The 13,156-nt window shown below is 31.6% G+C and overlaps 3 protein-coding genes across 3 annotated transcripts; all 3 read left to right on the forward strand.

Moving 5' to 3' along the window:
- Positions 1–374: 374 nt before the first annotated feature.
- On the forward strand, positions 375–5,189 carry LOC111715304 (uncharacterized; the record flags this gene model as incomplete). Its single annotated transcript, XM_023490612.1, is given in 9 exon segments — positions 375–421; positions 674–771; positions 1,027–1,123; positions 1,698–1,747; positions 2,230–2,283; positions 2,726–2,783; positions 3,249–3,289; positions 3,883–3,966; positions 4,718–5,189. Coding segments are annotated over 9 exon segments (602 nt in total), but the record flags the coding sequence as incomplete, so codon positions are not given.
- On the forward strand, positions 5,166–10,697 carry LOC111715305 (cytochrome c oxidase assembly factor 7 homolog). Its single transcript, XM_023490613.1, has 10 exons — positions 5,166–5,258; positions 5,693–5,742; positions 6,572–6,656; positions 7,159–7,218; positions 7,590–7,661; positions 8,473–8,544; positions 9,100–9,152; positions 9,880–9,942; positions 10,318–10,375; positions 10,619–10,697. The coding sequence occupies exons 1-10, from the start codon at positions 5,205–5,207 to the stop codon at positions 10,673–10,675; spliced, it is 624 nt and encodes a 207-aa protein (XP_023346381.1). The 5' UTR covers positions 5,166–5,204; the 3' UTR covers positions 10,676–10,697.
- A 596-nt stretch (positions 10,698–11,293) lies between these two features.
- LOC111715303 (coiled-coil-helix-coiled-coil-helix domain-containing protein 7) lies at positions 11,294–13,085 on the forward strand. The gene is made up of 4 exons (XM_023490611.1): positions 11,294–11,563; positions 12,152–12,248; positions 12,326–12,388; positions 12,733–13,085. The coding sequence occupies exons 1-4, from the start codon at positions 11,538–11,540 to the stop codon at positions 12,826–12,828; spliced, it is 282 nt and encodes a 93-aa protein (XP_023346379.1). The 5' UTR covers positions 11,294–11,537; the 3' UTR covers positions 12,829–13,085.
- Positions 13,086–13,156: the final 71 nt, after the last annotated feature.

The following is a 13,156-nucleotide window of genomic DNA, read 5'->3' on the forward strand; positions in this document are numbered from 1 at the left end:
ATAATAGATGTACAAAATTGATAGGAAGGGGGGGGGGTCCAAAAATTGTTCTCTATGAAATCACCGAAATCTTTCAAATTATTAATCAGATAACGGTTAAAGAGGTATCGCTGTGATTCGGTGATGCCCCTCTTTAAATAGAAGGTCGCATGAGGTCCCTTTAGTAGAAGTTTTCCAGTGGCTAGATCCAAAACAAAATATATGAAATATATAAAATAAAATCATTTCATTAAGGCAAGGTACTGGTAGGGAGAGTGGGGATTTATTAACGTTTACAAGTTTTTTGCATAGTTAGGGTCAATTTTGAATGATAAGTATCTATTTATTAAAGATTATTTTTTACTTTTTTATTTTGATGAACTATTTTTAACCAGGTGCTATATATATGCATGCTTCAATGGATGAAGATAAATGTTCACAGGTTTATTTTTATAAATCATAATGTTAAAATAATTTCAGATTATTTTATTGGCACTGCGTCAATTTAGCATTTTTTCTAGTTCTTTCTAACTGTATTTATAGTATCGATGGTTTATGACCAGATATACAATTTGTTTTACAAAATCTAAAAAAATGTTTTGTTTTTTTTCATTATGGAACTAAAAATAGAAGAAAGTTATTTTCTGGTTCCGAGTTCAGGGAATATGTGTTGTTGAAAAAAGTATGTTTTTAGTGTCTTCGTTTGGCAGAAACTGTTGTTCCTAATTTGAATATCAGAGATCTTGAATTAGTTCTGGAGAGTTTAACGTGGTGGCCAACTCAGGTTAATAGGTAGCTTTAAGGGCCTTTTTTATCAGTTTGTTTATGGATGGATTGATTGATCAATTGATTGTTTGATTTGATTGATTGGTTAAATTGTTGAGAGAAGTTATGTTTGATTGATGAAATGATTAGTTGGTAAATTGAATTGATAAACTGATAAATAATTAATTTCAAATTGATGATTGACTGATCAAATGGCTGATAAACAATTGGGACTTGTAAAAAATGAAGAAGAAAAATGATTTAAATATTAAATTTATTTAGTTCTCTGGCTGCTAAAGAGTTGATTACCAGCCTAGATGCTCAGTGTATTGATCGATTGAAAAGTATTCACTTCAGTTTAGAGGACTTTACACTCGAGGTCAAAACAATATTCCAATTACTTTTTTTTATTTTGTTCAATTTTTTAGTAAGTTTTCATTAATAATGGATGAACTGTAAAGAAATATCTTGGAATTTTATTCATTTTAATTCCGATGAGGGAAAGTGAGATAAATAAATAAATAAATAAATAAATTTTCAAGCATGTCCGATTTACAACGGTTCTTTTTAAACCTTTGTCTCAGCAAGGCCAAATATGCTATATCCTTAGTTTTCTGGCTGTAAATTAAATCGAGCGGATTTCTGTATCAGACACAGTGTGGAGGAAATTGCGAGAATTAAACACGTTATAAGTTTATGTTTCACTTGATTGATCAGATAAATGTTTTTGGGTACCAGTGTGAATTGGACATGCACTTTCAAAATGGCGATTCACTTGAACATTACGTTAGATCCAGTTTTTCTCTGACCATAGCTTATGCTGGATAGCCTCAACTTTCAAGAAGTTTCCTATTCAAAATTAAAGAATGTCTCGATAATTTTTTGTCATTGCTCAACTTACACATTTTATTTAGTCAACATATGTAATCTTATTTCAAAAAGTTATTTTGTAGGATCAGTTCCGTTTGTGCCACTTGTGGATCTCTTTAATCTTTCAACCCAAGTGAGTTTAAAAGAATTGTTTCCTTTCTCAAAAAAAATATTATTTCAGATTTATACAAAATTGCAAATGTACAGTGAGTGATTTACAATGATTTCGGAAGACGACATTATAGCAATACTGAAATATATTCAATTTAATTACGAAGCAATTAATTATACTAGACAGTTATTAAATCCCTAATTTAGTGATATGGGTCTGTTTACATTTAACAATTGCTGTGCCTCATGCTTATTGGATTTTTAAAAGTTATAAGTTGATTCTAAAAGTCGTATTCCTATTTCAGAGTTTAGGGTTATCACTGTACACAATTGTCTTTTAACAGAATTGCATGGTTTGAAATTTAAAAGCATTTCCTTTATTTTACCATTCCACACTTGCCTAGTTCAGTGAAAGTTAAAACAGAGAATGCTAAACATGAGTCAACTATTAATTATCTAAATAAAAGTTTAAATATTCTAAAAATTATTGTTTTTCAATCTTAGGATCGATTTTCCGGACAAATGTCTGCTCCAGGTCGCGTCTTATATTGGGAAAAGGTAATTTATAAAATAACATCTATATTATAAAAGAAGACATTCGTATATATGATCCCTATAGCCGGCCAAAAGGCTGGACCGAAAGGGCTGAAATTTTTGAGTAAGGGGTAACAAAGGCTAATAAAAAGTCAAAATTTGTTATTCTTCAAAATTTTTCAAAATTTCAAAAATTTTCAAATTTCAAAAGTTCAAAATTTTCTTCGAAATTTTTTTAAAACGAGAACATTGAGCCTTATTCTCCACTAAAACCAACCAAGGTCGGTTTTATTTTCGTTGGGCCTAACTCCTAAGTCGAGCCTAAGATATTGTAGCTGTCAATCACGTGACACAAGCTGTCGTCAGAGTTGGGTCTAATATTAGGTCTTAAAGTCTGGTTTAAGGAATTACGGCTCGAGCCAAAGTTTTTAAATCGCGAACTCAGGAGTAACATATTTGTTTTCAGTTCGACACCGGTTGTTGTTTCTTTTCTCCTCCTACTTTCTTCTTTTAAAAATGAACAGGCAAATTTTTTATCAAACATATTGGTAATTTTTATTTTCATATTTGGTAAAAAAATGAAATATTAAGCGATTAGTAGTAGTAATTGATAAATGTTTTCTATTAATTTTTCCAATATTCCTCTTTTCTGTATACCCTTATTCACTTTATTTAATTGTGTTGCATTATCTCCCCCCCCCCCCTCGTAAAGTCTAATAAGCGCTTCTAAAGATAGCCGATGAAGCAATTTGTATTTCTCAATTTGGATGGTATACCAAAAAAATCAGTTGTATGATTTTTTTCAACTTTTCAGTACACAACAGCTAACTTTGCAGTACACAACAGTTGACTTTGCAGTACACAACACTGACTCGGCAGTACGCATCAGCTGACAGTACTTTCACTAGATATGGATCGGAAAAGAACACAATTTCCCTTCTTCCTCGCTCGAGAATAATAGTGTTTAATTTTAAAATTAAAATGTTTAGGTTTCAGAAGTCCTCAAAGAAAATTCAGCAGATACCATAAGGAATGTAGTAGGACAATGCTCATAAAGAAATCACTGTTAAATAATTGATTGATTTATAATGGTTGATTGATGGGTTTTGTTTTAAATTAGTTATTGCTAAGTCCCAGAAAATGACAAATTAAAAAAATCAAATTTATTGGTTTTCAATGATTTGATTTGATTAATTAAATAGATTCAACATATTGAATTTGTACCATATCCAATTTTACGTGGATTTTTTAATTATGATGTGTAAGCTTTATATATAACTAGCCTTATAGGGCGCTTCGCGCCCATCTTCTAAATTAATTGTGAACATGTTCTCTTTGTGTACATCGTAAAACAAAACAAAAATAATTCGCGGATTTTCACAAAAAAAATCGTGGATTTTCAAAATTTTCAAAAATTTAATGAAGATCGAACTTTGATGAAGACAAATATTTGAAATTTTGATCATTCAAAAAACGTGATGTCCCACAAAAAATTTGGGCCCGATCGGTTCAGCCGTTTTGACGTTTATTGGATACAAACAAACAGACAGACAAGCCAAATTTATATAAAGATATAATTCATATATGATTGATTGATTGATCCTATTATTGCCTGTGACCCAGATCTAGAATAAGAGAAAGTATTTTTCCTGGAATACACTTTTTCTCCAAACCTGAACTACTTGCTGCATATACGGGGATGGTCAGGTGATCATTTTTTGTGACCCATGCGTATCGATGCTTGTGTGTGTGGGGGGGGGGGGATTAGTGGATAGGGTTTTCCACCTTTACTCTTACCCAAAAGTACATTTTTCCCGTTAAAGCGAATAAAACTAAATAAAAGATAACGTACTTTTAATTTGTATTAATTATAAAAGATGTATGAAATTTTGTGTTCATATTTTGGGTGATGCGTTCTATTTAGTGCTTCAACATTAGGTCGTCATTTTTACTATTAATAATGGAATTTAAGGTGTCCAGCCTATTCTCATTCGATCTCACGTGATATCTCATATATCTCCCCCCTCCTCCCCCTTTCCAATTTTACATTTCTTTAACTTTTAAGTTTAATTAAAGTTGATTTGTCTCTTTGTTATTGGTCTATTTCTTTAAATTTCTAAAGCCAAAGCTATGATTTTGTTATCTAGTCAATTACTCTTCGTTACTATTTGCCTATTAACAAGCATAATCTCTATTTAGTTGTATATTTGTTAATTTTTCTATTTTTGAGTGCGCGAATCAGCGTCTAGCAGACTCACATCGTTGAATAATTTATGACAATATTTTATCATTTTTTTATTCAATTATTTCGTATGTTTTAGTACTCGTGGTTTCGATTAATAAAGTTTATGAGAAGAACTTCAACAGTTAAGAATGTTATTTGACAGCTTGAGGACACGTAGAACACCTTATTTTTAGTATTAGATGATTTTGAGTTAGTTAAAAAGATTTTTTTCAGGTTAGGGGAAAGTGATGAATTGGCAGAACTTAGACATTTCCTGGAGAACAAATTTGGATTCAGACTTTCTTAGAAGATGTAGATTTGAGAGTTTTCCTTCAGAGAAATTATTGGTCAATTCAAGGGCTACCAATCAATCTCTTGATCAATGATCAATCACCCGATCAATTCAGTGATGAATTGATTAATCAATCTAATCCGAAAAAGTTATCAACCAGAAGAACAGAAGAAATATGTGAGTGGTGAAGAAAAATTGTACGTCTGGCCTTTAAATATTACTTTAAAGAATTGTTGATGAAAAAAAACTTTGAGACGTTAATATGTTATTCAGATAGATCAATAACCAATCAAAAAGTTTAATTTCTTCCGTAATATTTCTTGAGTACTTTAAAAATGTTCAATTATGGAATATGTTATTTTATTCTAATGTATAAAATGTAGATGATCGATATATTTTTGTAATATTTCAGAATATTTTGAATGCTTGATGTCGTCGAAACAAGGTTCTTCAGCGGGTGTTGGTAGTGGAGTAGATCTTAAGGTAGAATAGAGAAGGAATCAGGGAAGTTAGGCGGACCAGTCCGTCTTGTCATGACACGGTGGCCCATCATATGTCTTAATAGAGTATCCGGTCATGTCACATGATTTATGGTCCCGTCCGCCTATGTAATATGGCAGTTCGACCTGTTAAAATGGTGTGTCATGGGATACCATATCACATATGTGGCGCATCATGTCGCATGAAAAGTATCATAGCAAATGATATTCTTGATTTTTGCTATAAAAAAAAGTTTTTATTGTGATATTTTACTACGTGAAAGTTAGAACTGCAACAGTTGATATGCATACTTTCGTTGGTATAAGAACCGGTTCAATGGTTACCATACATTGATTGTACTTAAATTTTAGTTTTAGTTATTAAACAAGAACTAAAAAAATAAAACATGTTTTTAATAATTACAATAATATTTTTAGGATGCCGATGACGTAAAAGAGTATGTTGAAAATTTGGGAATAGAATACAGGTGAGGGGAGAAATTTGGGAATAGAATACAGGTGAGGGGAGACATTTGGGAATATAATACAGGTGAGGGGAGACATTTGGGAATAGAATACAGGTGAGGGGAGAAATTTGGGAATAGAATACAGGTGAGGTGAGACATTTGGGAATAGAATACAGGTGAGGGGAGACATTTGGGAATAGAATACAGGTGAGGGGAGACATTTGGGAATAAAATACAGGTGATGGGAGAAGTTAAAAGCATTTAATTAAAGAAACTGTCGATGTAACTTCAGCTTCAAAGAGGGGGCATGTCTTATTCACATTGGTATCATTTAAACCTTAATCTGGTCCATTATATGGAAGATAATGTCGTTCTAAAGTGTTTAATTTTTCGGTTGTTCTGAGGCTAAAAACAAAACAAAAAAGATTTGTAATGTATGCTTAATCAGACAAAGTTTTAGGAGTACCGTTGTAAATCGGACAACGGACATGTCACTCTTTATTGGAGGGTCACTTAAAATTACTTTTACAGTTTTAATTCAAAAGTGTTCAGCAAAAAAATAATGTGCATTTCACTTGAAAATGATAAGATATTATCTAACGTTAAAAAAGGTATCCTGAAATTCCGATTGATAGTTTGATTGATCGATCGATCAATTAAACTAACTAGGGTTGGTTATGATTGATTGATTGATTGATTGAACTGCAATTTTGGTTCTGATAGATGAATCGATTTAATTACCTAAGTTTGGATCTCACTGATTAATTAATGGGACTACCTAGTTTTGATTGATTAATTGTACTTCCTTGGTTTGGTTCTGACTGATTGATTGATTAATTTAACTGTCTAGGTTTGGCTGTTACCAGGAGAAGAATCCCAAGTCCTGTCATCTCCTCGGAGATTACTGGGAGAGTATTAAGAAAGATTTCTCTAAGGAAACCTAACCTAGACCTAGCTCGAAAGTATCACAAGTTTACGCATTTCCCGCCAAACAATGTCATCTCAATTCCCACCAGTTTGTGTCACTTCCCATCAATCTCTGTCCCTTAACATTCTTTTGTGTCACTTCCCATCCGTTCGTGTCATTTCCCAAGTTTTTCTTTGTCACTTCCAATCAGTATGTGTCACTTCCTATGCGTTTGTGTCAATTTCAGGCTACGCCCTTTCTAATCATTCCGCGTCATTTCCCATTAGTTTGTGTAACTTCTCATCAATTTCAGCCTACACCCTTTTTCAAAAGAAGGCTGTGTCAGTTTCCACGAGTCTACGAAGCTTCCCATCAACCTGAGCCCCTTTCCATATGTATGCGTCACTTCTATCAGTGCCTACCAATTCTCTCAGAACAATTCCCATGACATTGCAAGTTTCAAAGAATCATAATATAACAGACAATTTTTTAAAATGTGTTAGAATTCATAGGTTTGGTGATTTTTTTAGGCGTACAAGACATACGAGCTAAACTGTACAGATTATAACTTTGGGCATTCCTGTCATAAGGTCACTTGCATTACTATTATTGTTACTGTTTTTATTATTATTAATTTAATTTTCATTAATGTTATTATATTATAATGATATTATGATATTATTTTTATTATTATTAATTTAATTTTCATTAATGTTATTATGTTATTATGATATTATATTAGTAATATTATTATTATTATTATTATTATTATCATTATAATCTACATTATTACCACTTTTTGCTAGTTTCCCTAAAATAGTTTCACCCTTACAGTATTGTTAATGTTATCATATGTTTACTCAACTGTTATGCTCATGTTGTAATTATCATCATTATTTTCAACAATATCATTTATCATTATTGTTTTATCATCATCATTTTAACTTAACTTTTACTGAAGGCAGCTGGCTACCGATGGTTTGGAAAAGCCTGTGAACAAGATGGAGATTTAGCATTTTCATTTTTCAAAAAGGTTTTTTTCATAATTATGCTCTTTTCTTTTTCTAATACAGGGGATATTAGTTACAAAACTAACACTTGGCCCTTTTCTAGCACTGAGTGTTAGAAATGGACCAAATCTGCAAAGTTATCTTTTTCAAGAGTATATATCTTTCAATCCAAGTCGATTAGAACAAAATTACACCATATATTTATAAAAAAAATGGCTAAAACTGTATATGGAAACAAAAACTGTCAATTTTAAATTAATGATATGATGTGAGAATTAGTTTTTGATGATTCTTGATTTCATTTTCGAACATATCCCTATTTTGAAACATTTACCGGATTTCAACTCATTTCGCGTTTTCATAACATATCCTGGTTTTGAGACAATTACTGGATTTCAGCTCATGTCGCGTTTTTGGAACATATCCTGGTTTTGAGACAGTTACCGAAATTCATATCATGTCATTTTATTAACAAGTTTTTAAGCACCAAATAAATATTTTAAAAAAATTTTAAATCTTTTTGTTGTCCAAAAAAACCTTAACAATGTACCGCTCCAGCTAACTAAACTGACGTTCAAACAAATCTCTAGAAATATATACCCCTTAAATATCTATAAATAACCTTTTTTATACTCGATCTTGGTCCGTCTATCTATCTATCTTGTTATAATTTATCCATCTCTTTATAAATATATATATATAACTATAGATCTATTTATGGTTCTCTATCTATCTATCTATTATGACATCCCAATAAATCGTAACTGTCCGTCTGATTGTCCGTCGTACGTCTGTCTGTCTTACCATATATCTATCTATCTATTATCTATATAGGGTTGTGAGCTAGATTATCATTCATCCTGTCTCTCCGCCGGCATTCTAGATACTGCCAAACCTTCAGATAAGGTAGGTTGGTTGGTTGGTTGGTTGGTTGGTTGGTTGGTTGGTTGGTTGGTTGGTTGGTTGGTTGGTAAGTTGGTTAGTAAGTTGGTTAGTAAGTTGGTTAGTAAGATGGCAAGTAAATTTGTAAGTTGGTTGATTGGTTGGTTAGGTGGTTGATTGATTTGTTGATTGGTTTGTTGGTTGATTGATTGGTTGATCGGTTAGTAGGTTGGTTGATTGATTGGGTGGGTAGTAGGTGGTATGGTTGGTGGGTTGGTTGGTTGGTTCGTTGGGTTGGTTCGCGGGTTGGAGGCTTGGTTTGCTGATTTGTTGGTTGGAGGGCTGTATTGCGAATTGGTTGATTGATTGGTTGGTTGGTTGGTTGATTGTCAATTTGTTGGTTAGTTGGTTGGATTTTTAATTTGTTGGTTTGTTGATTATTGTTAATTGGTTGGTTGGTTGGAGCTTGGAGGGCTGGTTTGCAGATTTGTTGGTTTAGTGTTTGTCCAGTTCAATTCAATCTTTGCTATACCGTCTGGTCAATATAATCCGTGTTATTGATTGAATGATTGTTTCTAGTTGTACCATAGAGCCGAGCCTCCCAATCCAAAACGGGGTTTAGAATTTTTCAGGTAAAAATCTGTTACTATCTAATAAATTGACTGTACACCTAAAATCACCAGTACATTGATATATAATTTATACTTGATCTGAGCCCGCGATTTAAAATATTCGGAAAAATACGACTCGGGGCTAAGCTGTCGTTGGGCCTTATTTACAGCTTGATCTTTCGGATTCAAGCTGCATCTTATTTCCACAGAGTTGAGTTTAAAAAACCGGTTTGATATTCTATTTGGCGAATTTTCAAGGTAGGAATTGGTGCATTACGGGTTTTTATGAGAACAATTCTCAACATTGAGCCTTATTCTCTACTAAAACCAACCAAGGTTGTTTTTATTTTCATTGGGCCTAACTACTTAAGTCGAGCCGAAGATATCGCAGCTGTCAATCACGTGACACAAGCTGTAATCAGAGTTGGGTCGAAGATTGTGCCTTAACGTCGGGTATTAAGGAATTAAGGCTCGAGCCGAAGTTTTTAAATCTCGGGCTCAGGCAAATTTTAGGGTACCGTTGTAAATCGGGCATGCCAATTTACCTATCAAAGGTCACTAAAAATTACATTTACTGCTATTTTTTTGTCACACTTATCAAAGTTTAAAAATTTCTCATGACTCTCACAACGACAATAAATGTTTTAAGCAATGGCATTTCGGAACTAGTTTTAGATAAATGAACAATATCTTTAAAGCTAAAGTTAGAAAACTTTAATAAAAAAATAGAAATTATTTTTTGATTCAGGAAATCTTGCGAGGAAGGGAATCTTGCAGAGGGGTGTCATCGCTATGCTTCTTTTTTTATTAAGTTAATTCTTTTCTTTGCTTTTAAATATTTTACCATTGATTGATTGATTGATTGATTAAGTGAGTTTTTTATTAACTTACTAATTCATAAAATGTGTAATTATTTTATTGACTTATTGATTAATTAATTATATTATTAAATTATATTATTAGATTATATAATTTGATTTATTAATTAGGTAATTGATTTTCTGTTTTATTGGCCATTTTATTGATATCTGATTAATTGATTGATAGAATTGATTCAGTATTTTATTGACAGATTTAGTTATAGATTAAGGTTAGGTTTTTGATTGACTGATTGATTGGTCGATTGGTTGATTGGTTGATTGATTAAATGATTAATTGATTGATTAATTGATTGATTGATGTTCAGTGGGATGAAGGACGTGTGCAAGAAAGATTTGGAGCACGCCTTTAAATACAGTTTAATGGTAAAAATGATAATTTATATCTGTATTGAAATATATCCGTGGCTAAGGGTCGTGTTTTTTTATCAATAGAATATGTTGAAAAAATTTTTTTATTCTTTTTCATCTTTAATTTGTTGTAAAAGGCTTTTTCTTCCATATTTTATTTGTTCATGCTTTCTTTGTGTCAAAAACGTCTTGTTTTCTTATTTTTTGTTTCATTTTTGATTTTACAAAGGAATGTGTCCTAACTTATATTTTGTACAGGCCTGTGAACTGGGTAGCCTGGGGGGATGTACAAACGTTAGTATTATGTACAAGTAAGTAAATATTATGAATAATTAAGTAAATAATATATATGTGATCAAGTAAAGCAGGGAAACATGAGATTACTCCCCCTGTATTGAAATAATTTTGCATGTCTTTCTTTCTACTGTTTTTTGGTTCCTTATTAATAGAAGGGTGAGGGACAAGGGTTCAGTATTTAAACTAGAACTTAGTTATCTTTCACGTCTAGTAGTGTAACCCCCAATCTTTTCTGTTCATCTATCCATCTATTTGCCTGACTATCTTTCTTTCTATCTATCTATCTGTATCTATCTATCTATCTATCATCTATCTGTATCTATCTATATATCTGTATCTATCTATCTATATATCTGTATCTATCTATCTATCTATATCTATCTATCTCTATCTATCTATCTATCTATTTATTAATCTATCTATCTATCTATCTATCTGTATCTATCTATCTATCTATCTCTATCTATCTATCTATCTAATGACATTTAATTACATTTAATGACTTTAAATGACTTTTAATGGCATTTAATGACATTTAATGACCTTTAATGACATTTAATGACATTTAATGACTTTTAATGACTTTTTATTTTGTTTGTACAGTTATTATTATTATTATTTTGTTTTGATGAATATACGTTTTTAATTTTTATTTGCAGAGAAGAGCAAATCAAGTTCGCCCAAGGATCCTAAACCCGACTGAAGGAAGGAATAAGAGTAGAGAAGAGCGTTGCCAGATAACTAAAATATTCAGTCAATAATAAAATTCATTCAGATTTCCTTGTTTAGTTTCAGAGTAAAATGTAATTTGCGAAGTTTTCAAGACAAGAAAAATCCGGGAAATTTTTTTGTAGAAAACCGCGGGAAACTTTAAGATAAAATGGGGAAGTCTTGGGATGCCTCAAGGTGATGACATACATTTCTAACCTTCGTCTTCGTTAAAAAGAAAACCTACAAGTCATACATTTTGGTAAACATGGCTAAAACTCAATATTACAAATTTCTTTTTGTTGCTAGATTATGGGTAGATTATGATCAAACACACTTAAAAATATCATATTAGTATTTTTGAATTGAATTGAATTGGCTTTTTTGATATACATAGGATCCATAAAATGTTAAACTCTAATTTCTTTGCTACAGATTTATCAATTGTGTTTTTTTTTTTTCCGTGATGAAATTATGAGTTGGTCAGATACACGTCATTCAAAATTTTGCTCCTCAAGTCCAACAACTATTCGGGTCAAATTTTTCTTTTAACGAAACTCTTCACGTAAAATGAAGTGGTCCTTCATTTGATACTTTTACCACTATTCCATTTAAAATTACTCGTGGTTTCTACGGACAGGTCATAAAGGTTGTGTTTTCATGTTAAATCCATTCAAAATAAATTATATTTGCAAACATTTTTTTTTCCGTTCCTAAAAGTTTTAATATTTTCAATATTTCATTTATCCAGATTTGAATTTCCTTAATAAATGAATTTTTATTTAGGATTACCGAGAACAAGGATCCTTGCTGGAAGGAGAGTAAACTCTCTATGTCCTGTATCAGTGATAACGGATTCGACAAATCAAAGTGTACTCTTCAGGTAGATTTCAAGCTTTCAGTTCGCGGATTTTTATCCTGCAAACAAAATGGCGGGTTTTATTATTTTCTCTTTTTTAGTTTGAGAATTATAAGAGTTGTAAAACCTTCTGGATGAATGTTAAGTTTGCAAGAAGAAGACAGGTTTGTTAATTGCTTGATATTTAAATTTGATTAATTCATTGAAAAATCTTTTTAGTATTATAATATATAATTATGCCAGTCTTTGTGATCGATTATTTTATTTATAACCGCACAACATTGCCGTTTTAACAGGATTAAAAAAAACGTGAAGCGCTACTGTGATTATTTAAAGTAGTGATATTCTTACAAAAAGTGCAGTTAACATTTTGAAACTATATTTTTAACGCCATTCCTTCCTACAGACACTTTTTAAGAGACATATTATTTTGCAATTATTTTTTTCTCCAAAGAATATATCATTGATTATTTTGTTGTTAGTGTATATTCAAATTTGAACATTTCAGGGCTTGTACCCACTAGTGCCTGAAACAGAAGCAGAAAGGAATCTTTTTAGAGAAAAGTACAGAGAAACAGGGGAGATACCCGCCCGAGTAGATTAATGTACTGTACTGCAAGAACCTTTTGAAATGTACTGTTGTTCAGTGGACAGTTCTGAACCGCCATACTCTGTTGTTATGAAAAAATTATACACACTAAAATATCACAAAACGAATGTTATTTTTTAATAAAACATATTTTCTTGCTTAAGAGAAAAATAACAAATCCGCGAGATGAATGCAGAATATCCGGGAAAAACCTATTTTTAGTCAGTTTTAGAGCCAATAAGAATTTGTATAGAATTTTGGATTTTTCCAGAGAGAATGAACTGCGTAATTTAAAAATGGAGATAAATGAAATCGAAGACGAACCATGGGAAATCGGAGAAGG

Source organism: Eurytemora carolleeae, unplaced genomic scaffold (genome assembly GCF_000591075.1).
Source record: "Eurytemora carolleeae unplaced genomic scaffold, Eaff_2.0 scaffold1748, whole genome shotgun sequence".
In the NCBI taxonomy this organism is placed as follows: Eukaryota; Metazoa; Arthropoda; class Copepoda; order Calanoida; family Temoridae; genus Eurytemora; species Eurytemora carolleeae.